The sequence below is a fragment of the Lampris incognitus genome, chromosome 20 (genome assembly GCF_029633865.1).
Source record: "Lampris incognitus isolate fLamInc1 chromosome 20, fLamInc1.hap2, whole genome shotgun sequence".
Classification (NCBI taxonomy): Eukaryota; Metazoa; Chordata; class Actinopteri; order Lampriformes; family Lampridae; genus Lampris; species Lampris incognitus.
In genome coordinates this window covers 9,393,274-9,419,201 of record NC_079230.1, presented here as the reverse complement: position 1 = coordinate 9,419,201, position 25,928 = coordinate 9,393,274, and the positions used below count along the sequence as shown (strand labels likewise).

At 44.7% G+C, this 25,928-nt stretch overlaps 2 protein-coding genes across 2 annotated transcripts in view; one reads left to right on the top strand and one right to left on the bottom strand.

Moving 5' to 3' along the window:
• The window catches only part of ripk3 (receptor-interacting serine-threonine kinase 3), a 30,895-nt gene extending 18,626 nt beyond the window's left edge, over positions 1 to 12,269 (top strand). Inside the window, exons 6-13 of the mRNA XM_056300499.1 lie at positions 1,271 to 1,320; positions 3,419 to 3,574; positions 5,152 to 5,234; positions 6,297 to 6,363; positions 6,651 to 6,715; positions 7,903 to 7,954; positions 8,084 to 8,229; positions 11,042 to 12,269. Coding sequence (XP_056156474.1) covers positions 1,271 to 1,320; positions 3,419 to 3,574; positions 5,152 to 5,234; positions 6,297 to 6,363; positions 6,651 to 6,715; positions 7,903 to 7,954; positions 8,084 to 8,229; positions 11,042 to 11,275 — 853 coding nt within the window. The 3' untranslated portion in view covers positions 11,276 to 12,269. The remainder of the gene's footprint in view (positions 1 to 1,270; positions 1,321 to 3,418; positions 3,575 to 5,151; positions 5,235 to 6,296; positions 6,364 to 6,650; positions 6,716 to 7,902; positions 7,955 to 8,083; positions 8,230 to 11,041) is intronic.
• Positions 12,270 to 22,262: 9,993 nt separating this feature from the next.
• si:dkeyp-74b6.2 (cerebellin-1) lies at positions 22,263 to 25,325 on the bottom strand. The gene is made up of 3 exons (XM_056300843.1): positions 25,026 to 25,325; positions 23,520 to 23,639; positions 22,263 to 22,460 (listed from the first exon to the last, which is right to left on the bottom strand). The coding sequence occupies exons 1-3, from the start codon at positions 25,323 to 25,325 to the stop codon at positions 22,263 to 22,265; spliced, it is 618 nt and encodes a 205-aa protein (XP_056156818.1).
• Between the last annotated feature and the right edge of the window lie 603 nt (positions 25,326 to 25,928).

Below are 25,928 nucleotides of genomic sequence, written 5' to 3'. Positions count from 1 at the left end.
CCAGATTGTTATCAGCGCGAAGTTCAGAAGCCAGCATCTGTGATGGTATGGGGGTGTGTTAGTGCCCATGGCATCATGGGTAACTTGCACATCTGTGAAGGCACCATTAATGCTGAAAGGTACATACAGGTTTTGGAGCAACATATGCTGCCATCCAAGCAACGTCTTTTTCAGGGACGTCCCTGCTTATTTCAGCAAGACAATGCCAAGCCACATTCTGCATGTGTTACAACAGCGTGGCTTCGTAGTAAAAGAGTGCGGGTACTAGACTGGCCTACCTGCCTACAGTCCAGACCTGTCTCCCATTGAAAATGTGTGGCTTATTATGAAACGCAAAATACGACAACAGAGACCCCGGACTGTTGAGCAACTGAAGTCGTACATCAAGCAAGAATGGGAAAGAATTCCACCTACAAAGCTTCAACAATTTGTGTCTTCAGTTCCCAAACGCTTATTGAGTGTTGTTAAAAGGAAAGGTGATGTAACATAGTAGTAAACATGCCCCTGTCACAGCTTCTTTGGAACGTGTTGCAGGCATCAAATTCAAAATGAGTAAATATTTGCAAAAAAAAAACAATAAAGTTTATCAGTTTGAACATTAAATATCTTGTCTTTGTAGTGTATTCAATTGAATATAAGTCGAAAAGGATTTGCAAATCATTCTATTCTGTTTTTATTTACCTTTTACACAACATCCCAACCTCATTGGAATTGGGGTTTGTATTACTCTCTTTGAAAACAAAGTCCAAACCAGAGTCCACAGACCCCCCTAGAAAAGTTGAATTATGTGAACACAAAGTTTAGTGGGAGAAACACTTCATCACTTAGATGAGTGATGAAGTGTTTCTCCCACTGTGTGTAGCTGTGTCTCCCACTAAACCTTGTGTCCAGATCAACTGATTTAACTTTTCTGGAATTCTACACCTGGATTATTGAGCATGCATCAAGACAGAGTCCACAGAGTTTTTACATTATAATGGCCCACTTTGTTTGACCTTGGCCAGAACTCCCCCTGGTTATAGTCCTAACCCAAATGAGGATGCTTCCACATGATTTGCGATTTCACAGAGAGATGATTTGGTTGCTTTTAGCTGCAAGAGCTGAAAGGGATTGATGGGAGGATATAGTGCAGAATGTATAGTCATCAGTTGTAGGCTGACATGGAGTGAAAAAAGAGGGTAAAATTTATTTGCAAGTGAGTAATTTTCTTGTCTATAGAAGGTGATTGTTGTGGTAAGGTGACTGACAACGGTGTGTTTCTCTGTCTTAGCTATGGGATACTCCTGTGGTCCGTTGTCATGGGTAAAGAGCCATATCCCTGTGAGTGACTACCATTACAGATTATTATCCTCAAATTTCTCTGTCTCTATCTCTCTGGCTTTGTCTTCTGCTTCTCTCTCTCTCTCTCTTTCTCTCTCTCTCTCTCTCTCTCTCTCTCTCTCTCTCTCTCTCTCTCTCTCTCTCTCTCTCTCTCTGTATGTTACAAGCTTTCTCTGTCTATCTCTCTCTGTCCTCTTGTCACAATCCCCTCTCATCCATTGATTCTTCCTTTAGCTCCAGGTCATCAATTTGAGGGGCTGGTGACCTTTCCATGGTGTTTTCTTGCTGTGTGCAATCCAAAGTTTACCATTATAGGCAACAGGCCCGTGGAAGAATTTACCTACGGTAGAATAAATTCCCATTTCTTGTAGAGGGAAAAGTTCAGTTTGCTTTAATCTTGCAGTTGTGAGCACGGCAGACCAGTGGCATAGCTACAGTGGCTCTGATGGCCTGGCCCTCCCAATGTAAAAGAGGAATTCTTTTCATGCAGGGACTAGCAATATACCTAGCATGTAGTTTTAAAATCATAGGGTTGTATCAGTACCATTCACAATAGCATGATAGACTTCCTGGCTCCAACAGCAAGGTGAAAACTATATAAATGAATTGGCATTGAGTACCATTGGGTTTGACCTGGGATATGGATCAGTGTTCTGTTCATACAGAAAGGGCGATCGTCTCACAGGGTGAGAGAGGAAGAATCCTCTAGGGAGTAATCATCAAGTGACAGATAACCTGATAAGGCTCAAATTAAGGAAGCACCTATGTAAAGCGGGCATTCAGAAACTTAGTGTGTCTTTGTTTGGAGGAAAGCCCTTGATTAAAACAAATGGGAAAAAAATGTTCTTCTACCGGCCCCAGGAAACTCTGAATTGGGCTTAGGGGTACAGACACTAAATGAAAGAATGAATTAAAAGTATAGGAATAAGGGTGTCCGGGTAGCATAGCAGTCTATTCTGTTGCCTACCAACATGGGGATTTCCGGTTCGAATCCCTGTGTTACCTTCGGCTTGGTCGGGCGTCCTTACAGACACAATTGGCCGTGTCTGCGAGTGGGAAGCCAGATGTGGATATGTATCCTGGTTGCTGCACTAGCACCTTCTCTGGTCGGTCGGGGCGCTTGTTTGGGGCGGAGGGGGAATAGCGTGATACTGGTGAAACTTCTCACTGTTAGATGAAAAGAAGTGACTGGCGACTCCACGTATATTGGAGGAGGCATGTGGTAGTCTGCAGAGCAGCGACTGGGATGACTCAGAGAGCAGGGTGATTGGCCAGGTACAATTGGGGAGAAAAAAGGGAAAAACTGAAAAAAAAAGTATACGAATAAGTAATCTCAACACAATTTAAAAAACACTATGAGTATCAGAATGCAGTTCACATATTTAATGGTGTTTAGGGATCTAGCTGTACATTTTTAGCATCAATCTGATGGTTCAGCTATTGACTAAGATGTTTCCGCCTATATAACTCACAGTGAGTGAGCAGGCAGGGATACAGTGTCTCATGGGCACTTTGTCACTTGGCTGCTGATGGACATCCATTAGTTGTGAAGGGAACAAAGCTGTAGATTTCACAGTTCGAGAAGGCCTCTCAAACCACCAGACTACACTGAAGTGTGTCAGGGGTGTCTGGCTGGGAGAGGTGGCGCTGGATCGGCTGGGAGGGCTTGGTCTGCTTTGTCCGGTACCTACAGGGACCACGGCCCCTGCCTGGAGCTGCGCCCAAGGAGGAAACGCACAGGGCAGTCTGACAGGACGCGTAACCAGGGAAGGCTAGGCTAACTGCTAGCCCATGCAGACCGGCAGTTCCAACAGTCATCCTGGCTGGCGTTGGTTCCCTTGGACAGCTATTTATTTATTTATTTATTTATTTATTTATTTTTACTTTGGATATATGTGTTAGTTTGAAGATGTGCGTTCTTGTAGATCTTGAATGTGTTTTTGTCTGTATGTTGAACTGCTGTGGGCTGGGGGAAACGGCATTTCCTTTCATTTCATGTGCGGAAGCACGTGAGGTGAAATGACAGATAAAGTGTTCCTGATTCTGATTCCTGATGCTCTTTTCCTTCAACCACGACTGTGCATTTGCTCTGCCCTAGACGCCATCTCCAGCATGGTGCGGCTACGAATCCCCCAGGGGGACAGACCCTCCACGGTTGAGATCAACCCAGGGAGGGCTGAGGGCCTCAGGGATCTGGTGGTGCTTATGGAGAGATGCTGGGACATGAAGCCCACCCAAAGACCCTCATTCCGAGGTGAGAATGCTCCTTCACTCACCAGGATGAAAGGTAGAAATCAGTGTGCTGGTATAAATTAGACTAGACTAAACTAGAAGAGTGTCTTTATGCTTGCTCGATAATCCAGTTAAGAAAATCAGAGAAAGAAAGTGGAATCAGTTCATCTGGACACAACAGCAGATGGCCTGAGAGTACATCTGTCACCTCTGTCAATAGCACACATGGCCATTGAAACTCTAGTTAATGGTCACGCCTATTTGCATATGAAATTGATTGTTTTGGGTCATTATGTCACTGTATTGTTTATAAGGGCGGGGATACCTGCAGTCAGTTTAGACTGAAGAGATCACTTAACCCCTTTCACACTGGCCAAAAAACCCGCTAACACCCGCTAACATCCCCTTTGGTGGTCACCGTAAAAGGTTTACAATCGGCATTCACTCGCGGGTCAACTCACTCTGCAGTAGACACGGGTATTTATCGGCTCCACCTCCGATCGGCACTGATGTAGACGTGACACCCGGGTGGACGCGCTAATTTGCGCGATGATGTAGCGCCATTGTCCGCGCGTCATCAAATCGCGCCGGCAACTGAGGAAAACCATTTATTGTTTGTGGGTACAGCGTCTTCGCTCAAGCAGCGCTCGAACATCGTTCAGTCTGCGTTGAATTTGTGTGGTTTGAAAGAGAGACTGAAGTACAAGATATAAAAGAGTAACGTTAACCACCGTCCCTCTGGCTTCCGTGCTGGTTTCTACTGTTTACTTCCCAGTTTTCCGGCGCGTTCGTGACATCATGAACGTCATGACGTCAAGATGACGCTACATTAGAAAAAAAAAAGAAAGAGGGCAAACCCGTCCGTTGGCGGTCAGACCCGGGTCTGCTGGCAATGTGAAGGGAGTCAGTTGCCTATTTTTAGCGGGTTTACTCGCGTTTAAAAGATCCACTTATACAGGCTACTGTAAACTACTAATAAGACACGTTAGCCCCTACCTAACGGGTCTGATTCTTTAGCCGAGCGGTTAGTGCTGTCGCCTTGTGGCGCAATACACCCCGTATCGAATCCCGCACCGGGCAAGAAAATAACCGGTTATCATAATTTTGGTGTAAATCAGAATCAGAATACTTTATCCATCCCCGAGGGGAAATTGGATAAAAAGGGTGATGAGTGATGACACGTTTCCCTCTCAATAAACGTTGTATCCAGATGAACTTGTTCGACTTTCTTTTTTGATAAACTCGAAGGGTCTACCTTATAAACACGGAGGTAAGAACTCACACAGGCGGTGTAGACTAGATTAGACAAGAATAGGCTAGATTAGACAACAATAGGATAGACTACACTAGACTAGAATAGAAACATGAAGAGCCAGTGCTAAGTAGATGAAAAATTACTACTTGTATATTTGGATCACTACCAAACTGATCTAATCTGTTAAAAATTTTGTTTAATTTTCAGTTGTTTTTTTTGCGTGGTTAGAATCGTTACATTTCAATATTCTGACGTCAGCGTTGACACTACGCTGAGATGTTTCCATTTCTTTATATTCAGCCCTGGTATTAAGTGCTCTTTCTTTGTGTGTGTGTTGTCTGTAGAGTGTTCTTCTGTGACAGAGAAGCTATATGAGAAACACAGGAATGTGATTAACTACGCCATCCATCAAGTACTGCTAAAATTGGTAATGAATAACTCAAGTCACCGAATTGACTGAAAACCTTATAGTTTTACTTTGACAACATAACGTGACAAATGATGACAGCAACTCGGTCACTGGTGTTTCATCACTCCCTGCTCCCTGTCCTGCTCTCTCTCTCTCTCTCTCTCTCTCTCTCTCTCTCTCTCTCTCTCTCTCTCTCTCTCTCTCTCTCTCTCTCTCTCTCTCTCTCTCTCTCTCTCTCTCTCTCTCTCTCTCTCTCTCTCTCTCTCTCTCTCTCTCTCTCTATTCCACTCACCTGCTCTCTCTCTCTTACTCTCCATGAGTCTCTCTCTGTCCCTATTCCACTCAATTGCTCTCACTCTCCATGAAGCTCTGTCTTTCTCTCTCTTCCACTCACTTGCTCTCTCATTCTTACTCTCCATGAACCTCTCTCTCTCTATTCCACTCACTTGCTCTCTCACTCTTCGTGAATCTGTCTCTCTCTCTCTCTTGCTCTCTATTCCACTCACTTACTCTCTCATTCTTACTCTCCATGAACCTCTCTCTCTATTTCACTCACTTGCTTCTCACTCTCCATGAATCTGTCTCTCGCTCTCTATTCCACTCACGTGCTCACTCACTCTTACTCTCCATGACCCTCTCTCTCTCTCTCTCTATTCCACTCACTTGCTCTCACTCTCCATGAATCTGTCTGTCTATCTGTCTGTCTCTCTTTATTCCACTCACTTGCTCTCTCACTGTTACTCTCCATGAACCTCTCTCTCTCCCTATTCCACTCACTTGCTCTCTCACTCTTAACTCTCCATGAACCCCTCCCTCTCTCTATCAAATTCAAATTCAAATTGCTTTATTGGCATGACCATAACAAAATACAGTATTGCCAAAGCGTTGTACAGATAACGAATGTTAACAAATATACATACAGAAAGAAGTCAATAATATATACATATAATACATAAATCTCTCTCTCTCTACATCTCATCTCATACATCTCTCTCTCTCTCTCTCTCTCTCTCTCTCTCTCTCTCTCTCTCTCTCTCTCTCTCTCTCTCTCTCTCGCTGGTTTTGTCTTCCTCTTTCCAGGATCAACAGGAAGAAGAGAGAAGACCAGTCGAGGGGGTTGGCCTGAGCCACGTCACTCGGCAATTAGGTCCCACTTCTTCCTCTTCAATCATTCATCTTCATTCTGTCATATTCAATTCATATTGTTTAACCCTTTTATCGCTTTCACTCAGAGGTCCAAAATAAGATAGATATGGTACGTGAATACACATGAGGTGTTAGTAGAGGATTACATTCCTGAAGGCTGTAGATCTCTCTCAGGGAAGAATAACAGTGAGCATCAATTTAGACAAATGTGAGAGATCTCATTTTAGAATATGTAACTCAAACTTTTTAAACATTTTGGTCTTTTTTGGTCTTTGTTCCTTTTCACAGAGAGTCCCAAAGTCACAGCTCAGACAGTGACCAATAATGTGCCGATGGGCTTCCTGCCAACTCAGGTGAAAACAGGCTTTAATAGCGGTCGGAGACATGTACATGAGAAGATCTTGACTTAATGACTTGAGTTTTAACTATTACTTAGCAGAAATATTTCAGGATTTCCATTGCAAAACATATTTTAGGGAAGAAAAATATCAAGTTCCGTACTTTGTACTTTTTAAGTTGTTCAACACATGAAATTGTAATCATTTTGTCAATAACCTAAAATATTAGCCTTTCTTTAAAAGGCAGCCTAATATGGTTTAATATTGTTCCATGTATTATTTTGTAAGACTACGTGTAGTCTTTTTCTTTTTCTTTCTTTCTTTCTTTCTTTGCAGCAAGTTAGCTCAACCCCATATGTCTTTAAAACTGAGCTGACTAAGGCAGTTTACTGGACCAAGTCTGTGACTTGGGTTCAGCCCTAAGAAGGCGTTTTATGATTTCTGTTTTGTTTGTGTAAAGGCCATCTTATGTAGACTAGTCAGTGCATTGTTCATATGACAGTGATGAGATTAAGTTGAATATTAAGAGATGTGGTCCGAGGGCATCCGGGTAGTGTAGTGGTCTATTCTGTTGCCTACCAACACAGGGATCTACGGTTCAAAGCCCCGTGTTACTGCCGGCTTGGTCGGGTGTCTCTACAGACACAATTGGCTGTGTCTGCAGGAGGGAAGCCAGATGTGGGTATGTGTCCTGGTCGCTCTGCTAGTGCCTCCTCTGGTCGGTTGGGGCGCCTGTTCAGGGAGGAGGGGGAACTGGGGGGAATAGTGTGATCCTCCCACGTGCTATGTCCCCCACGGGAAATTCCTCTCTGTCAGGTGAAAAGAAGCGGCTGGCGACTCCACATATATCGGAGGAGATGTGGTAGTCTGCAGCCCTCTCCGGATCGGCAGAGGGGGTGGAGCAGCAACCAGGACGGCTCAGAAGAATGGGATAATTGGTCGGGTACAATTGGGGAGAAAAAGGGGGGGAAAAAGATGTGGTCCTCATGGACCACATCTTTTTCCCCCCCTTTTTCTCCCCCCACAAAAAGATTTCCATTTTCCTTTTACTCAAGGATGTATGATCATTCTGATCTTGAATTTAGATATAAATCCAATCAAGCAAGATAAATAACACAATGAGATAGCGATGGCACGACGATGTCATCACAGGACAACACAAACGACAAATGTAGAAGTCATGGCTTCCTTTTTTGTTGCAGGAAATGGCTGACAGTTTGAAGACACCTCAAAGAAACAAAACAAGCGGCAAAGGTAAAAAGGAAGTTATGCAAGTGTTGTTTAAACCACTACAGGACATGGGGGAAATTTTTCATGATAGTGGTCATGGACAGATGTGTTGATGTTTCTGCGGTGATGCCTTGTGCTGTTTGTTCCCCTAAGGTCAGCCCACACTGCAGCCATCAAGAGCATTTAGGAGAGGATCTTCCGGTTCCTCCTCTAAAGTGCCGGGCCCTTCAACATCTCAGGACAGGAAAATGAAACCTTCCCCATTGTCCAGCAGGCCAAACCAGTTTGGAGGATACCAGGTGAGTTATTTTTATGAATCACTGTAGTATGTGAGCTTTGTTATGAGATAAGAAACCCATCAAATTACAAAAAAAACTGCCTCACCACATCCTATACACTGATAGATAACACAAAACTAAGCCATTTTGTTGTCGATTTTACAGAATAAGGCCTAACTATTATGCCTTAAGTTGCAACTGAAGGCCTTGATATTGTAGATCCATGAGTTGGAAAAAAGTTGCATCTTATATCAATAATTAGCAAACAACTAAACCAAGTTATGGTATGTTCTTAAGAATAGCACGTCACTTGAGGACACTGTCAGTGAATGTATCTGCAGCGTTTGAGTCCTAATGAAGTTTTAACCAGGAATTAAAGATTTCTTCCCTGACATTTGCAGTATATAAACTTTGATTCAAATGAATCCTTCATTCTTATACCACAGAGATGTGGCGATATGTGTTCTGGTGATCGGAAGCTTGCCGGTTTAGCTTGGGCGATGTGGTTGGATGATATTATATGGTCTTGTTGGTCTTGTTGTTGTTGGAGAACATTGGTGGACAGTAGAGGATTGTACTGGCACCGTGTCCGCTCCCGGTTGAGAAGCCAAGGCAAGGTTTGTCAGGAAGGCCATGCCTGCCCTCAGTCGAGTTCTCCTGAGATAAGCAAAGGTTTACACATTTAACTCCACCTTGATTTAGATACTCACTCATTTTTTTTCTCTTTCGCAAATGAAGAGTCCCATTCAAGAACCTTGCATGCCAAGTTGTGCGTTAATCAATAGTTGCAAGGGCTTAACTTCAGTGTTCAGTTGTGTTGGGTAGAAAGTTTTACTTTTACTCCAGCTATCATTTTATTGCAGTATGTGTCATTATTTCACTTCTCCAAAGGATGGAATTCTCAGTCTCATAATTGCAAAGTCTGGCTTTTTCCCTCATGAAAATCCCATATTTCATGACTCTGGTCAGAATTTCCCAGGTCTAGGAAAAAAAAACCGAAAAACAAACACTAGCACAGTTTCACCATATTTGTTTCCAAATGCACATTATATTCCAAAAAGTGTTTCTCTAAGACTTAAGCTAATCACTTAGATGTGTCTACTACTCATGTTTTAGGGATCTTAGACGCTATCACAAAAAATGCCTCCATTATTATAATAACTAGGCAATTCTGAACATCTCAGACTTGACCATCTAGTATATCTAATATGTGATTATGTCGTGTATTGGGACTGGCATTGGCACCACCGTCGTGCCATTTGTCATGGACACATTATGTGTGAGAATGTTTATTTTTTATCAATGTCTGAGCCGCTGAGGATCGCTAGCTAGAAGTGCCAGCAAGCAGCCATTATTATCTCATTATAGATGACAACAGGGCCCTGAGGCACTTGAGATCTTCCCATCTTGTCATATTTATGGCAGTTTCCAAAATATGTATAAATCAGATTCTTTATCCTGCTTACTAGCACTGATTGTGATTTCCCTGAAAAATTCAGTCCCATCCTCCCCATTATTTCTCTCTGCTAGACAATGGACAATAATCATGGCAAAAAACATCATAGTAATAACAAAAGCCCCAAAACTGAAGCAATCCTTTGAAAGTCTTGTTGAAAATTTGAGTTTAGTAAGAATAAGACCACCTGACTTTGTGTTCTTGTGTGTGTGTGTGTGTGTGTATGTGTGTGTGTATGTGTGTGTGTGTGTGTGTGTGTGTGTGTGTGTGTGTACCAGGTTTTTCTATCCTAATGGGGACCAGATGTGCACATTAGAATAGAAAAAACCATCTATAGGCATGTAACCCTTAACCCTAACCTAAGGGTTAAGGTTAGGCATTCCCTAGCCTTATGATTAAGGGCTGCATGCCTAACCTTAACCCCATGCCTAAGGGCTAGGCTACATGCTGGATTAAGGGCTAGGGAATGAGTGTAGTCAATGAGGTGTCCCCACAAGTCGCCACCTTGCCGTGGTGGAGAAGCTTGCATGTATCAATGATCCCAAGAGCTGTGCTGTCTGGAGTTTGGTTCCTGGTAGGGTCACCCAAGGCGGATAGGTCAAGGGGGAGGTTCCAGACGAAGCACGATCCAACAAAGACCACAACAGCAGAACTGTTGGAAGACAATGCCAGTGACGGGGGATGAAGGCTGAAACAGAGGGTGGTCCCCAATCGTCTTGGTTCTTCATGCCATTAGACTCTGGCCACCCCCTGCTAAGGACCGTGTGGTGGCTGCAGGCGCATCAGCCACTCCATGTAAAAAGCTGTTATGCGCAGGCGTCCTCCCGCAAGGATACCCACAAGGACCTAGAAGGAGAACAGTCATACTCGACCCCGAGTGACCACCGTGTGTGTGTGTGTGTGTGTGTGTGTGTGTGTGTGTGTGTGTGTGTGTGTGTGTGTGTGTGTGTGTGTGTGTGTGTGTGTGTGTGTGTGTGTGTGCATGCGTGAGCTTGTTCATTTATGTGAATGTGAGAACCAATAGAGACTGATGAAGACAGTAGAACTTTTAGCAAAAAAGGCTTATAGCTTTTTCAACAACTTCTGAGACAATGTTAGTTTTCGTATACATTATACTTGTAGCTTGATTTTTAAATGTCTGTGTATTGTGACGCTCCTGGTTTGTTATTTTTGAATGGACAGGCATGTGATCAGGAATGAGGCTCTTCGAACTGTCATAGGCATCATCGGTACCCCAGCATCACCATAGTGTAGGTGCCAGTGATAATGGCATCCACCCAGTCTTTTCCTGTCGGGTCAGATAATATCTGTTTAACTGTATTCTGAGCAGCTGCTTTTGTGTTTGTTTATTCATTGTTGTGGTTATATCATCTACAGCGTCAGTTTTCCAACCCGGAGGCCTCCCGCCACAAACCCAATCCACACCCCACGGGTGGGGTGTCCATCTCCATGAGCAATGTGATGGGAATACAGTTAGGCAATGATAACGTCATGTACATCCACAACATGGGCATCTATGAAAGGAGACGCCACCCTACAGCGCCTTCCAGTGTTAACATCCCACCACCCAATTCAGGAAGTCACAGGGGCAAGACAGGAAATGTTGGCTAAGTTGGGAGGGGGGGGGATTTCTTGTGTTACGCACTGATTTACAAAAAAAAGATGTTTTCCCTTTCTCATGCAACAGAAATAATTTTATAGCACTCTTTCTTTTTCATGAGCTCTCTTAGAATGGCTTTCAATTGAAAAGCTGTGTTCTGATAGTATCCAGCTTTTAATAAACCAGTGTTTTGCCCTTTTGAACCCATTGTGCATGTGTATTGTGCAAAAAAGAGAACCTCAAAAGCAGAACCTGACTTACGCCTGGTCAGCAGTGTAAATACGACTTGACTGTGGTCTTAGTTCTGCCTTTTCCCTTAGTGTGGTCAACAGACTTCAACAATGAATGCTAAAAAGGTCTATGGAAGCCAGAAATAACTTGTAAACCAGGCTGATCTAATTGGACCGGGACCATATATTAGAGTTTTCCACATTCCAAATACATTTCCACTTTTGAAGTTTGATTGAGCTCACTCGGGGGCCAGGTGGGTGAGGTGTGATTATAATGGATGACCAAGTTTTGAAAATCGCAGCAAGTAGTCTTGTGTATCTTAATATGCTAGCTAAATCAACCTCATGCCAAAAAAACACATCTATCTGATTGCCAATGCAGGCTGAAACTAACGAGCCATTGTTCACAAATGCAGTTGATGTATTTACTTCTGCAATGAAATATGAATCTTCTTCCTCAAACCCTTTAAAACCAAGAATGTCTAATATGTAGCGCCCCCCAGCCCATATATGTGGTACTGGAAGTGATGCCCTGGGTTCTATAAACCTTTATATTGTAGCGAATTCGGGGGACAACGCAACCACAGGAGCAGCCGCGGCCGGGAAGCGAACCTGTATCGCCCGCACCGCAGGAGGCATCGCTAACCGCTAGACTAAAGGGTCAAACCCGCGAATGGGCGGCCAGCGTGTCTACTAATCCATGCACGTTACAATATTAAATCTAATGTTTCTAATGTTCTCTTCACTGTATATTCCTTAATCAAATAAACTAACTGTAAATAAACTGTTTGAATGTGTATTTTTATCTGGGTCTGTTTACAAGTTTAACCTATACGGAATCTAAAACTATCACTTTAAATATATTAAGACGACCATGAGTTATTTTCTCTAAACATCAAATCACATCATACACACATCCCTTATGGGTCATGAAGTATTACCAACTAACTACTACTATTCCCAAACTCATATTTCCAAAATGCACAATATGGCGGCAGTTGTGGCGTTGTGCAAAATGTAACCATTAAATAGGTTAATTACGGTAACGCGGCTGTGACGTCAGGGGTTGGAGTTCAAGAGAACGGAAGTAGGAAATGCAGGGAGCGATACGCTGGATGGGGTGTCGGAATAAAAAACATTGCGTTTGAGCCGTACGTCAAGTTGTTAACCCTTATTTACACGGCGTAACGCGGCATGGTGACGGAAGTGGTCCACCTGTAGACACCGGAAGTCAGTTCAGGATTTCCGAGTCGTTTGTTCGCGAGGGATGGAAGATGGCGCAACGGAAGCGCCACGTGGCGCAACTCCCGACCGCCACGTTCACGAGCCACCCTCCAGAGCCTCGCGACCTCGGTACACCACAAGAACGGGAGCGGTGGGTCCGCAGGTTCGAGCGCTTTCGGCTCGCAGGCAACTTAAACGGAACGTCGGACGAAAACCAGGTGAGTACGTTAATGTACTGCATGGGAAATGTAGCTGAAGATGTGCAGAAGAACCTGATAATGTAATAAATTCCCCATAATGTTATAGCCCCGATAATGTAATAAAAATCTGCTCTTGAGTCCATTGAAAATGCAATAAAACCTGATAATGTAATAAAGTGCATTTCCCAATAATGTAATAAACTTTTTACCAATAATGTAATAATGTGGTACATTAACGGGACGTTATTACATTATCAGGTTAGCCTTCATTTCCCTGGTCCTGATAATGTAATAATTCCCCAATATTGTAATAATTTAACAGCAGACCACCCATAAATGGATTCAAGTGGTGATACTGTTTAAGCAACGCAAGCTCGAGAGGTCTAGCGCCACCGACAGGTCAAAGTTGGACGTTCATGAATGCTCTACTCTTCCTCAAAGCTACCTCCAAGCTACTTCCACACATGTTTTTTCTCAGTTGGATCATGATCATTTTAAAAGGTTTGTCTTACATCATCTCACATTTTCACCTCAATAAATTTGGACATAAATAGTTCATAAAGTTTCCGTAAAAAGTTTATTACATTATCAGGAAATGCACGTTATTACATTATCAGGAAGTTATTACATTATCAGGTTTTATTGCATTTTCAATGGCCTCAAGTGCATTTTTTATTACATTATCAGGGTTATTACATTATCGGGGATTTATTACATTATCAGGTTCTACATGTGCTTAGAGGGCTAACTTTAACTGGAGAAATGAGAAAGCGGTACACATCCGTTAAGGCAGGCTTTGATGCATTGTCCGTGTCTAAAAATGATCATTTAACAAGCGAGCGAAGTTTAATTAGCGAGTGCAACAGCCAAGTGACACGGCGGAGTCCGTTATCACGGTGCTGCGTGGATTAGCCGGACATCACGGGCGGTTACATGACGCACTGGTCCGTGACAGGCAAGTTGTGGGCCAGCAGTGCAACTAAATGCTCGAATGCTGACACTGTTCATGCTGAAAGTTACAGAAAGCCCAAATTCTCAAAACGCCCCAGTCACCGTCACAGACTCGGCACGAGAAGAAACCCAGTACACGGCCTGAACTAAAAGCTTTGTGGAAGATGTGGGGAAAATGTCCTCATATCCAAAATGGGAATGCCCTGTGAACAGTGGCGGATCTAGAGGTTTTTTCCTGGGGTGGCATGAGGTTCAAGGAAGGGGGGCAATGGACATTATTCTAAACGTGTTTTTATTCAAAACTCGGATTTCATCGAATGTATTTTGTTCTCTACTGTTTGAGAGGAGTTTGGTGCGGGTCTCATTGACCTTCACCATGCATGTACATAAAATATACTTTAAAAACACATTATCTGATTCATAAATGGGGTGGCAAGACTGTGTCCCAGAGGTGGCAGCTGCCACCCCGTAGATCCACGCCTGCCTGTGAAAGACGCTGTATGCCACACTTGTGAGGGGGGGGGGAGACATTATGGCAAAGTATGCAGAGCCAATGCCAAATCTGTGAATGCAGTCACCGCAGATTAAGCTAGCTTTTTCTTAGGAACAGTAGATGCTGGAGAAGACCCGTGGCCAGTGCAGCTTCAGGTGAGACAGAAAAAGGTACTATAAAATAGACATTGGTGCTGATGTCACTGTCCTTCCATGTGAGGTGTACCATGACATCACAGCGGGACAAGACATGGAGAGCCTGGCAGAGGCAACGAGGCCATTGCTGGGGACAGGAGGCATTGTGCTCTCCACAGCCAAAGAAACACTGCGCAGAGGTAAAAAGACTGCCACAGAGAGGACATTTATGTCGTAAAAAACCTACACACTGTGCTGTTAGGTAGGTCTGCAATAACAAAACTTCAGCTAGTGTCCAGGTTAGACAGCATCACCATGGAGACAGTGAAACAGACATACCCAAAGTGGCATTGGGCGATATGGCTTAAAAATAATATCGCGATATCTTTTGGGCTATATCGCTGCCGTGGCAATTATTAAATTCCACTCTGACATCACATGAGGAACGAGAGAAAAATCTCTTACAGTGTTGTCACACGATTTTAATATATGTTCAGTGAACAGACGCATTCAAACCCAAGATGCTTGAACACGCGCCGATCAATACAGTACAGTCTCTCTTATAGGGCAGTTGTCCGTTCTTCTCCTCCTTATCTCCTGTCTTCCAGCTCTCATCCACCAAGGCCACTTCTGAAATTAGTGTGTACAGACTTGCTACACTCACTGAGTCTCCCATACAGCCAACAATTAACAATACGTCTTTTATTTGTGCACCTGGAGAAGACACTTTATAAGACTACATTTGTTCTATTGCACATGGACTTTAAGCATCTATCTAAGCAATGTAAGGTCATGGTGAAAGATTAAAAGTAAGCAAACATCAAATATGAATAGCCCTCACAATCGTGATGCACGATATATAGCATCTCGATATTTTGAAATCTTCTCTAAAGCACTTCATAAATGCTTGATTTAACTGATGCGTACAGTCACACCAGTATGATGACTGTAGTAGTCTCTGCAACATATGTGAGCATAAAACTTTCTCGTTTATATCCATAAGTGTTATCTACTGGAACAATTTTTAACTTATAAACTCAAACAAGAAGGGGGAAACGCAAACAAGTTAAATGTAACATAAAATGTATTTATTTAAACCAGTCATTTGCACACTTGGGCTTTTAACAGCTGTTAAATGAAAATAAATAATGGCATAATGTAGGCCTAGCCTACATACTGTACCCTTGTTCTGTAGAGCTCCAGCTCAACAAAGACCCTACACGAAAACAGAGTTCAAAGCAACAAAAAGATGCATTCACCAAGAAACACAGAGAAGGCATTTCAAAACAACATAAATTTAAGTGTACTTTTGATGCATGTTTACGACAACAAGTTATTTAAAAAAAATTTAAATAGCATAGTGCCTGAACCACAGGCAGAGTTCCGGGCTGCCACCGTGAGAAACCACTGCGCAGAATAACAGTAACGTCACAGGTGTGTGTGTGTGTGTGTGTGTGTTGTGATAAGTCACTGTGCATATCAGTGAGGGAAGAACGGAATGTGAGGGAATGTATGTGCATGTGTACAACTTGTCAGTACCAACAGGTTGTCTAGCGGTTTTGTGCCAAAAACACAAGCCTATCAACGGTGTAACGTCTGGGATGTCCTACTGTGATGGCACCGCGAACGCACCGGTGCAGCTGTGGCGGGATTTGGGCTATGCGTCGTGAACAAGAAGTCGGCTGCTGTGTTCGTGTTGATGACGTGGTCAAGCAGATTATTAAAGGCTCCTGAGAGTTCGGACTTTTTGGGCGAGTTGTTCTTATTACTTAGACGTCAGACAGACATCACACGGTGTCAGAAGTGGGGTGAGAGTAATCGGAACGGATCGACACATGTCACAGTTTAATCCACCGGAAGGGTTCAAGTTGGGCAGCCCCGGGGGAACGTCCGGAGCGGAAGCGAGGATTATCGCGTTTCAGGACAGCCACCAAGTTGAACAGCGAGGCCGGGGGAAGGCCGGGGTTGTTGGCTCATTTACGCTACGGGCAGCGAGGCTGAAAAGATATTGTTGTGTAGTCGGTTCATTCATTGTTCATGCATTGCAATACCACCACGCCACCAGAGGGCGCAGTAGCCTAATGATTGTTGCTGAGTAGTACGGTGCTGAGGGCGATGAAGAAGTGAGATTTAAAAAAAAGAAAGGAGTTGAAAACGTACGGCGCTCGTCTCTTGCCTCGTTATTATTTTACAGCTATACTACTGTGATAAAGTCTAGTATAGGACAGATATATTCAGCTCATTCGGGGTTGGAAGAAGAGGCCCACGAGAGACAACGCCGTTCTGAAGAAATTCGACTACTTCTTCCCAGGGCGGAACCTCATACGCGAAAGAGCGCGCTTTTGTCAGAGGAGCTAGCTACCCGGCGAGAAAGCGGAAGCGTACATGCGAGTTCTGTATGAGCTAGCCGAGAACTGTGAGTTTGGCGACGAAAGGGACGAACAAATCCGTGATAGACTGGTCGTGGGTACCAGAGATAAGGAGTTGTCTCGGAAGTTTCAGCTAACCCCAGACTTGACGCTAGCACAAGTTATCCAGCGAGTGCGGCAGTCCGAGGAGGTGGCTAGACAGATTAGCCTCCAGACCAACTCACCGGAGCTGCACGGTGACGTCGACAGACGGCGAAGGGAGCGACACACGAAGGGAAACACGGCGCGAGAAGCTACAGGCAGCCCCAGACATGTCCAGAACGGCGGCAGGTGCGGCACGCGGCACTATCATAACAAGAAATGCCCTGTTTTTAACAGTACACATAAAGAGGTCAATAAGCGAGGACATTGGGCACGAGTGTGTCATACCAAAACACCGAATGAAGTCACAGAGTATGGGACAGTTTCATTCTCTGGGTGAATACATAACACCCCCCCCCCCGCCACACACACACACACCCTGTTTAATTGCACGAAACAATTATGTGCTATGTTTGTGTTGTTTATCAGTCGGCTGTTATAACATTGCTGATCCCACTAGGGGCAAATACTCACCAGTTGCAGGGTGCAGCCAATGGCCAAAGCACTGCAGTCTTGTCCACTTGTTGAGGCTCACCGCTTTGATTATGTTAGCCCCGTTATCGGTGGTGATGCACACTTGGCGAGCTTCCGTTCAATTGACATGAGCGCATCTTGCAAGCCTGTATGGTCCTCCGGGGGAAAAAAACTCGTTTGTGCTGGAGAAACTACATGAGGGACACCTAGGAGTGATGAAGTGTAGAGAATGAGCCAAGCAGACGGTATGGTGGCCAGGACTCAGCACCCAACTGAATGAACTGGTGCTGAAATGTAGAACCTGCATCCAAGAGCGAATAAACATCAGAGAGCCACTGATGCCAACCAAGATGCCAGACAGGCCTTGGCAGAAATTGGGAACGGACCTGTTAGCATGGAAAAGCAGTAATTATCTACTAGTAGTAGTTTACGTCTCAAGATATGTGGAAATTGCCCAGCTTAAACCCGCAAGGTCCACGGGTGTGGTAGTGCACCTTAAGTTAATATTTGCGCATCACGGCATCCCTGAAGTACTCCTGAGTGACAATGGGCCACAGTTTTCAGGTAGTCACGTCACAGCTTTTGCAGCAGAGTATGGCTTTAAGCACATCACAAGCAGCCCCAAGTTTCCTCAAAGCAATGGGGAAGCAGAATGCGCTGTGCAAACAGTGAAACGTCTGTTGAAGAAAGCGCCAGATCTGTATCCTGCATTGCTGGCTTACAGAGCAACTCCTCTACAGCATGGTTACAGTCCAGCTCAGCTGTTAATAGGGCGCCAACTTCACACCACAGTTCCTACCCTTCCGGCCCTGTTGAATCCAGCTTTGCCTGACTACAAGACGTTGGATGCCAAAGAAAGGGAGAAGAGGTGGAAAGATTCAAGAAATTTTGACAAGAGACAAAGTGAGAAATCTGGAGCCACTCGTACCTGGAGAAGGTGTGTAGATCACCGATGCAAAAGTCCAGGGCAAGGGCACATTGTTATCTACACACGGCACTCGTCGTTTGTATCGTGTCCAGGTACCTCAGGGCACACTGGGAAGAAATCGGCATCACTTGGTGTCACTACAGAATACCTGTAAATTGCGCTGTTTATGTTGTAACCTTTTATGCCTATTGTTTATGTTACCCAGCTGTTTTGTGTTGTTTTGACCGTTAAAATTAGTTCTGTAGACATTTTTCATTTAACTTTCTGGCGCCAGTTTGGTATTACGGCAGGCAGCTCTGTACCATGTGATCAACCTAGTGCCGTAGGTTTTAGCGCCCATTTCTTAGTGTAAATTCTGTTATTTTGCATATTTAGGAGTGGATGTGCGGAGGGGACCAGAAGGCAACTCGTGTGCTGTGTTTGTCTTCTGCAGGTATGTCTTTTCCTTGTTAAATGTTGTCATTTTCGTTGTCTCTGTTTAGTAGTCCAACCCCATGCACCTTTTACTTTGCCCACCGGGTGGCACTGTTTTTGTTTCGTTTATTTTTCATGGTTCAGTTTAAGTTTTGAACAGGAACGAGTTAAAACTTTGTTGTGATAATGTGAGAATGAGATCAGACATTGCCGTTTTGCATTGCTGAGGGAGTGGATGTGCAGAGGGGACCAGAAGGCAACCCGTGTGTGTTGTGTTTGTCTTCTGCAGGAGGGAATAAATGCTGGAAAACAACCCCTTGCGTAGTCACTTTTCATGCCCTACCCACACCCGTTACACTGAGCTGACGGCACACACGTCATACCTTGTTTGCAGTTCTTGCTGCCCAAGGGAGGGACAGATAAGAAACTCACAGATTTCAACTCACAGATTTCAGATTTAGTCTTTATTTATTTAGGGAATGCCCACTATGCACAATCACTCTGGGGGGTGTTTAGTTGTTGGGGTGCCCTGTTTCGCAATCATCCACTTACACCCTCACATCTGGGAGCTGCCAAGTTCTGACCATCTCCACCTACATTCAGCCACTGAGCCTGACCGCCCCTGTAGCCTAAATGCCCAAGAGGGCATTTTGATAAGAAGTCACTGAAGGGGAAGAAGTGTCTTACTCAATCCCTCATCCTGCCCCGAATTTCACCATTGGCTTTAAAGATTACTTAGTAAGTCTTATATGTAGGAGTGGGTGTTACACATCATCTAATTTTGCAACAAAAACCATCAAAACATGAATATGAGCTCTAAATAGACCCATATATTCCCACGCTCGATAGTTTGTGAGTGTGCACCGTTATTTTTATTTTTTTTAGGTGTCACTGAGGAACTTATTTGTCTGGCATAGTTTTACACTCTGAGCACGACTCTCCAAACGGCTAACAAAGGCCTCTGCTGCGCACTGGAGCGTTGAGCCTAATCGGTTGTGACAGTCCGGTGTGATCCCGGCGGGACCCTGGCACCGGCTCCCATCCCTGCATCACCAACGCTCCATCTGCCGCGGCATTCGAGACTCAAGAGGATGAACTCACGACATTTTTTCCCCGAATTTATGAGTTAGTGTTTGGATTGTCCTCAAGTGTTTTCACGAAGAGGGAGTGAAGGGGCGGGATGGCAACCTTTGGTCTCAGGTCAAGCTCACTTTAAGGAAGCTGACAGGAAGGTGACAGCTGTAGGTGTGTATAGTCAAATTCACCCCGGAGGCATTTTTTTCCTACCACAGGGATTCTCACTATTTGCAAGGCAAACAGCTGTCTACAAATGTGGCATGGGGGGCATAAGGAGGCTGATCTGCCAGATGCAGGAGGTAACGTGGAGGTGGCAATATGCCCCAAGGACAATATACAGACAGACATATATACATACATACACACCTGAAAGACAATGTCTTCTTATTTTTAAACCAGAAAAAAATTTATTTCCTCAGTTGAGGGCCACATTTCAGACGTAGTTTTTTTTCTTCTTTATCACAAATGTTTCTTATTTAGGATTACATGCACCAAAGAAAAGGCACAGACGCCAGACAGTCAAAAACATGGTGTAAGCAAGCTCCGGATACACATTAATTAAGAATCATACAGCCAAAGAATACAGACAGTGTGCCATAAAAGTGCAATGGATATGGAAATCTACATTCATAGTTATTTGTTGCAAAGAGCGATGTAGTCACCCGTTCGTCTGTTTGATACACAGAACTCATGTACTGTGCTTTCAGATTCCATTATAAAACACTTAGTCCTTGCTGAACACAAGGTCCCTTAATCTCCCTATAGGATTCAATGCATTTAAAGTCAAAAACTTTATTGCAGACTCGGGGTCCATAACAAACAAAGTCAAGGTAAAAAAAAACAAGAGAAGAAAGAATAAAGCCGTAAAAGATAAGAAAAAAGTTTAAAATACTTCAAATGCAAATCAGTCCCGCATCGATGAGCTCTACTTAATCGACTAAACATTTCCCTGTGTGCAGAACACAACAAGTTCATGTCATCATAACATTTTTAGGGTTTATTAGAAATCCAATATGTCATTAGAGAAATCTGAATTTTGCCTTCCATTTCACTTTAAACCCCCCCCCCCCCCCCAATTGTATCCAGCCAATTACCCCACTCTTCCGAGCAGTCCAGGTCGCTGCTCCATCCCCTCTGCCGATCCAGGGAGGGCTGCAGACTACCACATGCCTCCTCTGATACATGTGGAGTCGCCAGCTGCTTCTTTTTACCCGACAGTGAGGAGTTTCGCCAGGGGGACATAGCACATGGGAGGATGACGCTAATCCCCCCCGCCCAGTTCCCCCTCCCTCCTGAACAGGCACCCCCGACTGACCAGAGGAGTCACTAGTGGAGCGACCAGGACACATACCCACATCTGTCTTCCCACCTGCAGACACGGTCAATTGTGTCTGTAGGGACGCCCGACCAAGCTGGAAGTAACAGGGGGATTCAAACCGCCAATCCCCGTGTTGGTAGCAACGGAATAGACCGCTACGCTACCCGTACACCCAACCCTTAAACTTTAACTCCTGCTTTCTATCCCTGGTTTCTGTCTGTCTGCATGTTAGACTCTACACCAAACCAGAAAGGGGGGGAACAAATCAGCACGCTGTGTTGGGTAAAAATGAAAACCTGCATGCATACATGGTTGGAGACCACGGCCCCTGGTGTTTGGTGGATTGACTCAGTCTTCCTCTCTTGTTTTCTCTTCTCTCTCATATTGTGTTGTATCCTCCCTCATCATGTGTCATATTATCCCTTTGCCTAATGAAGGGAACATCACAGGACAAACCTCAAGTCACCCCATTATCTAGTCTTCTCTTTCCTGAACTGAACACATGAAATCTTGCGTGTCATCCCCAGCCTTCAGGTTAAATTAAACTTGGCCCTATGACACCTTTGACAGCGATGCAAAAGATGCTTTTGTAACAACAAACAAAGGTCTTTTCACACTTTTCGTTAATGTCGTATCGTGTCACCTCCAAAATTCTGTTGTAACCACCATCAATCATAGTTTGACACAGTTTGAGCAGATAGACGACTTGAAAAATTTTATCATGATAGATATCCTCTTGTCTTCTTAGAGATGACTGGACCTTTAACAAATGTGTAAGGTAACGTAGGCTAAGATAAGATAAGATTTACTTAAATAATTCTAAATATCGTTTGTCTTCCATTTCTGTTCACTGACAGTTTGAAAGGTCAAGTGACTAGGGGTAAATCAACCCTTACATTAAATTCATAGAGTGTGAAGTATTTTCAAACTCCTCACCACTGCCACACATCCGCTTCTACCACTCACCTTCCAACCCCCCCCCCACCTCCAGCCTCCATCCTCGCCCCCTGTGAACCCCACCTTCCCGACCCGAACCGACCTGACCCTACAAAGGGAACACCAGAAACCCAGAGAAGGTGGAGTACTTCCACCCACCCATGAGGTTCCCCCGCTCCAATTTGAGGTAAGCCTTGTCCCCTCTCTCCATTATGACCAGACCGGCATTGGTGGCGGCCTCCCGGGTCACATCCTGGTCCCCCGCGAAGGCTGAGATCACCGGCCAGCCATTAAGAACCAGGCTGACCTTGTGTTGGTGGGTGGGAGAAAGTGATAGAAGTAGTTTAGAGTGAGAATACAACATTTCAATATATACAGGACCTTTCACACATAGTTCCTGGCAGATTACTGGGATAACCTTTCAGGTAACACAAGGGATTTTCCCTATTCACACATGCAGCTACATTCTGGAACATTTCCGTCTTGCGCCTTTTCACACATGCCATGGCAACACCGGAATAGATGGGGCAAGGAACAATCCAGCAGCTTTTCAGTAAGCAGCTCTTCTGCCTCATTATGTCGCGATCACGTAGAATCCTCGTTATTTTCTCATATACTACAGCATCTTAAGTTATCAAATCACACATGAGGTGATTTGATAACTGCAATACAAGTTCTTTTTTTCAAGAATGGCTGGAAAATGGACAGATTCAGATAAGGGAGCTCCTCTCAGTCCACATAGAGGATGAAGTTGATGGGCAGCTGTCTACATGATATCTTAAAAATGGATGGGTGGATTTTCACAAAATGTTATGAGCAGGAGGTCCGTTGCCAGAGGAGCAGTTAAAGAGTCATGAAACACAGGCTGCTTTTGCTGCTATCTAGTGGCTAAAATATTCACTTTCCTACAGGCTCTGTCCCCACCCCATTTGTGAAATATCATTGCACTAAGAATAGTGTTGTCAGATCACAGTTGGGGTGGGGAGATATGCCTGCAGAAAAGTGAAAATATCAGCCGCTAGATGGCAGCAAAAGCAGGATTTACAGCCTGCATTTCATGCCCCTTTAAGTTTTGGTAGTTTTTCTCACCCTGTCTCAGATAGGACAGTATTTGACATTTTGGTCAAGATGTTGGTGTTAATAACTAAAAGGGAAGGTGGTTCATCATGGGTGTGTGGATGGTATCTCCAAGGACGATAAACCGATTCGAAAGACACACCTGTCAGGCGTGAGTGTTTTATCATTCATGTTGTGTTATGCATTTTTACGGTGTTATACAATAATCAGTGAAAAAAATTGTGACTGTTTTGGGAAGTGGTATACAGAGTCAATTTTTTCCTGTGCTTATTTTTACTGTTACTCTCACCTGTATTGTCTGCCGGTTGTAAACTTTGACCACGTGAAAGCTGAAACTGTAGACTCCTTTTCTGGGAGCCACAAAGACGCTCCTCGCTGGATCAAAATGGCTGCCCACATTCACTAAAATCTGTGAGAGAAAATAGGAAAAGATAAACAGATATAGTTGTATATTAATTATACTTTAATAGTTGTAGTATGGACACCCGGACGCCCCAGTTTTTTTCTTTTAAAGAGATGACTGTCGCTTAAATCCCTGGCCAGGAAAATCCGGGTGGTGACAATGAATAAATAACACGTTGGCTTGCCTCAAGAGCGGCTATTGAACATTACAATAAACAGTTCTTGTACAGGCGGCATGGTGGCGAGGTGGTTAGCGCGGTCGCCTCATAGGAAGAAGGTCCTGGGTTCGAGCTCCGGAGTAGTCCAACCTTGGGGAGGGGGGGGGGTGAACCCGGGTCGTCCTCTGTGTGGAGTTTGCATGTTCTCCCCGTGTCTGCGTGGGTTTCCTCCGGGTGCTCCGGTTTCCTCTCACAGTCTAACGACCTGTAGGTCAGGTGAATCGGCCATACTAAATTGTCCCTAGGTATGAGTGTGTGTGTGTGTGTGTGCCCTGTGCGATGGCTTGGCAGCCTGTCCAGGGTGTCTCCCCACCTGCCGCCCAATGACTGCTGGGATAGACTCTAGCATTCCCATGACCCTGAGAGCAGGATAAGTGGTTTGGATGATGGATGGATGGATGGATTGTTGTAGTATTGCTACTAATTGTAATAGCAGTGCTTTTTCCACAATTGAAATTTTGTTACTGAAGCACATCAGGTCATAAAACATACAGGACCAAGAAAAAACAGGTTCAAACCAGTGGTGAGATATTATAGACTGACAGACAGATAGAAGGTTATGTTGCTAGTGAGGTGTTTCTCTCTCTCTCTCTCTCTCTCTCTCTCTCTCTCTCTCTCTCTCTCTCTCTCTCTCTCTCTCTCTCTCTCTCTCTCTCTCTCTCTCTCACACACACACACACACACACCATCATTATTGGTCACTCGGGGTCGAGTATGACGGTCTTCCCTCTGGGTCTCTCTGGGACCTCAGGTGGGTGTAGAGGCTGATCCTGGAGCCACATAATGGGAGGACGCCTGCGCGTGACAGCTTTTTACGTGGAGTGGCTGATGCGCCTGCAGCCACCACACAGTCCTTTGCAGGGGGCGACCAGAGTCCAATGGCATGGAGAACCAAGACAATTGGAGACCACCCTCTGTTGCAGCCTTCATCCGCCTTCACTGCCGTTGTGACCTGGAGACATCTTCCTCCAGTTCCGCTGTTGAGGTCTTTGTTGGATCACACTTCATCTTGAACCTCCCCCTTGAACTATCTGCCTTGGGTGACCCTACCGGAAGCCTAGCTCCGGATGGCATAGCTCTTGGGATCATTGGTACATGCAAGTTTCTCCACCGTGGCAAGGTGGTGATCCAGGAGAAAACAAAGAGACACACACACACACACATTTGAAACCTACCTGGTCAAAGTAGATGGTCATTGTACGGTTGCTCATCTCAGATGGCTCATGGTTGGTGTTCCGGATGGCAGAGAATGCCACGCGACCAGTCCCAGACCTCACCGACATGCCCAGAGCATTTCCTGACGGCTCGGCAGAGGGAGTGGAGTCACAAACAACCAGACACTTTCCCTCCAACACTATTGGCTCTGTGTCGTTCTGACCCCTGCTCCCCAAAGGTCCCCATTGGAGGAGAAACAGCAGACCCAAGAGGAATGCTGGGCTTCGAAGATGGCGGTGGGAGGGGGAGAGGCAGGTCATAGTTCCCTGTATGTGAATCGGCTACAGTGACTTGTTACAGTGGCCCGGTTACGATGTGAAGTGGTTGAAGACTCACTGATCGCTAATTGATTATGTCACTCAACACAGTTAGTTTCGGGGTCGAAAACAATGGCAGTCCAGGCAACTGAGAGAAATCCTCATTGACAATATGGCCACAAACACTTGGCAAAAATGGGACTGACTGTTCTCACAGCAAACTCCTCGGTAGCGCGTTTCTCACTGCAACATCAGGGACATAGTTTGACATTAACAGGGTAAATAAGCCTCAGATCCCTTGTCTTTTGTCGAAACAGGAAATGATGTCACTATTCCTGGGGGAGGGGGGATTTTCAATTTGCCAAATTAGAGGAAGTTTGATTTTCCTTGCAACAGTCAGCTGCGTTCAGTGGCAACACACAGGAAGTCCTTTTATGGAAAGGATGGATTCAGTTGTTCGCCCCTCAGGCGGCGATCCAAACGGCGGTGTGTCGTGTTGTCACGGCCTCCGACCTATTTGACCAGAATAGAAACAAACAGGGCAGAGAGGTGAATCGACCACAATAAACCTCTTCCTCCTTCCTTCTAGTCCCGTAAAGCTTTCCT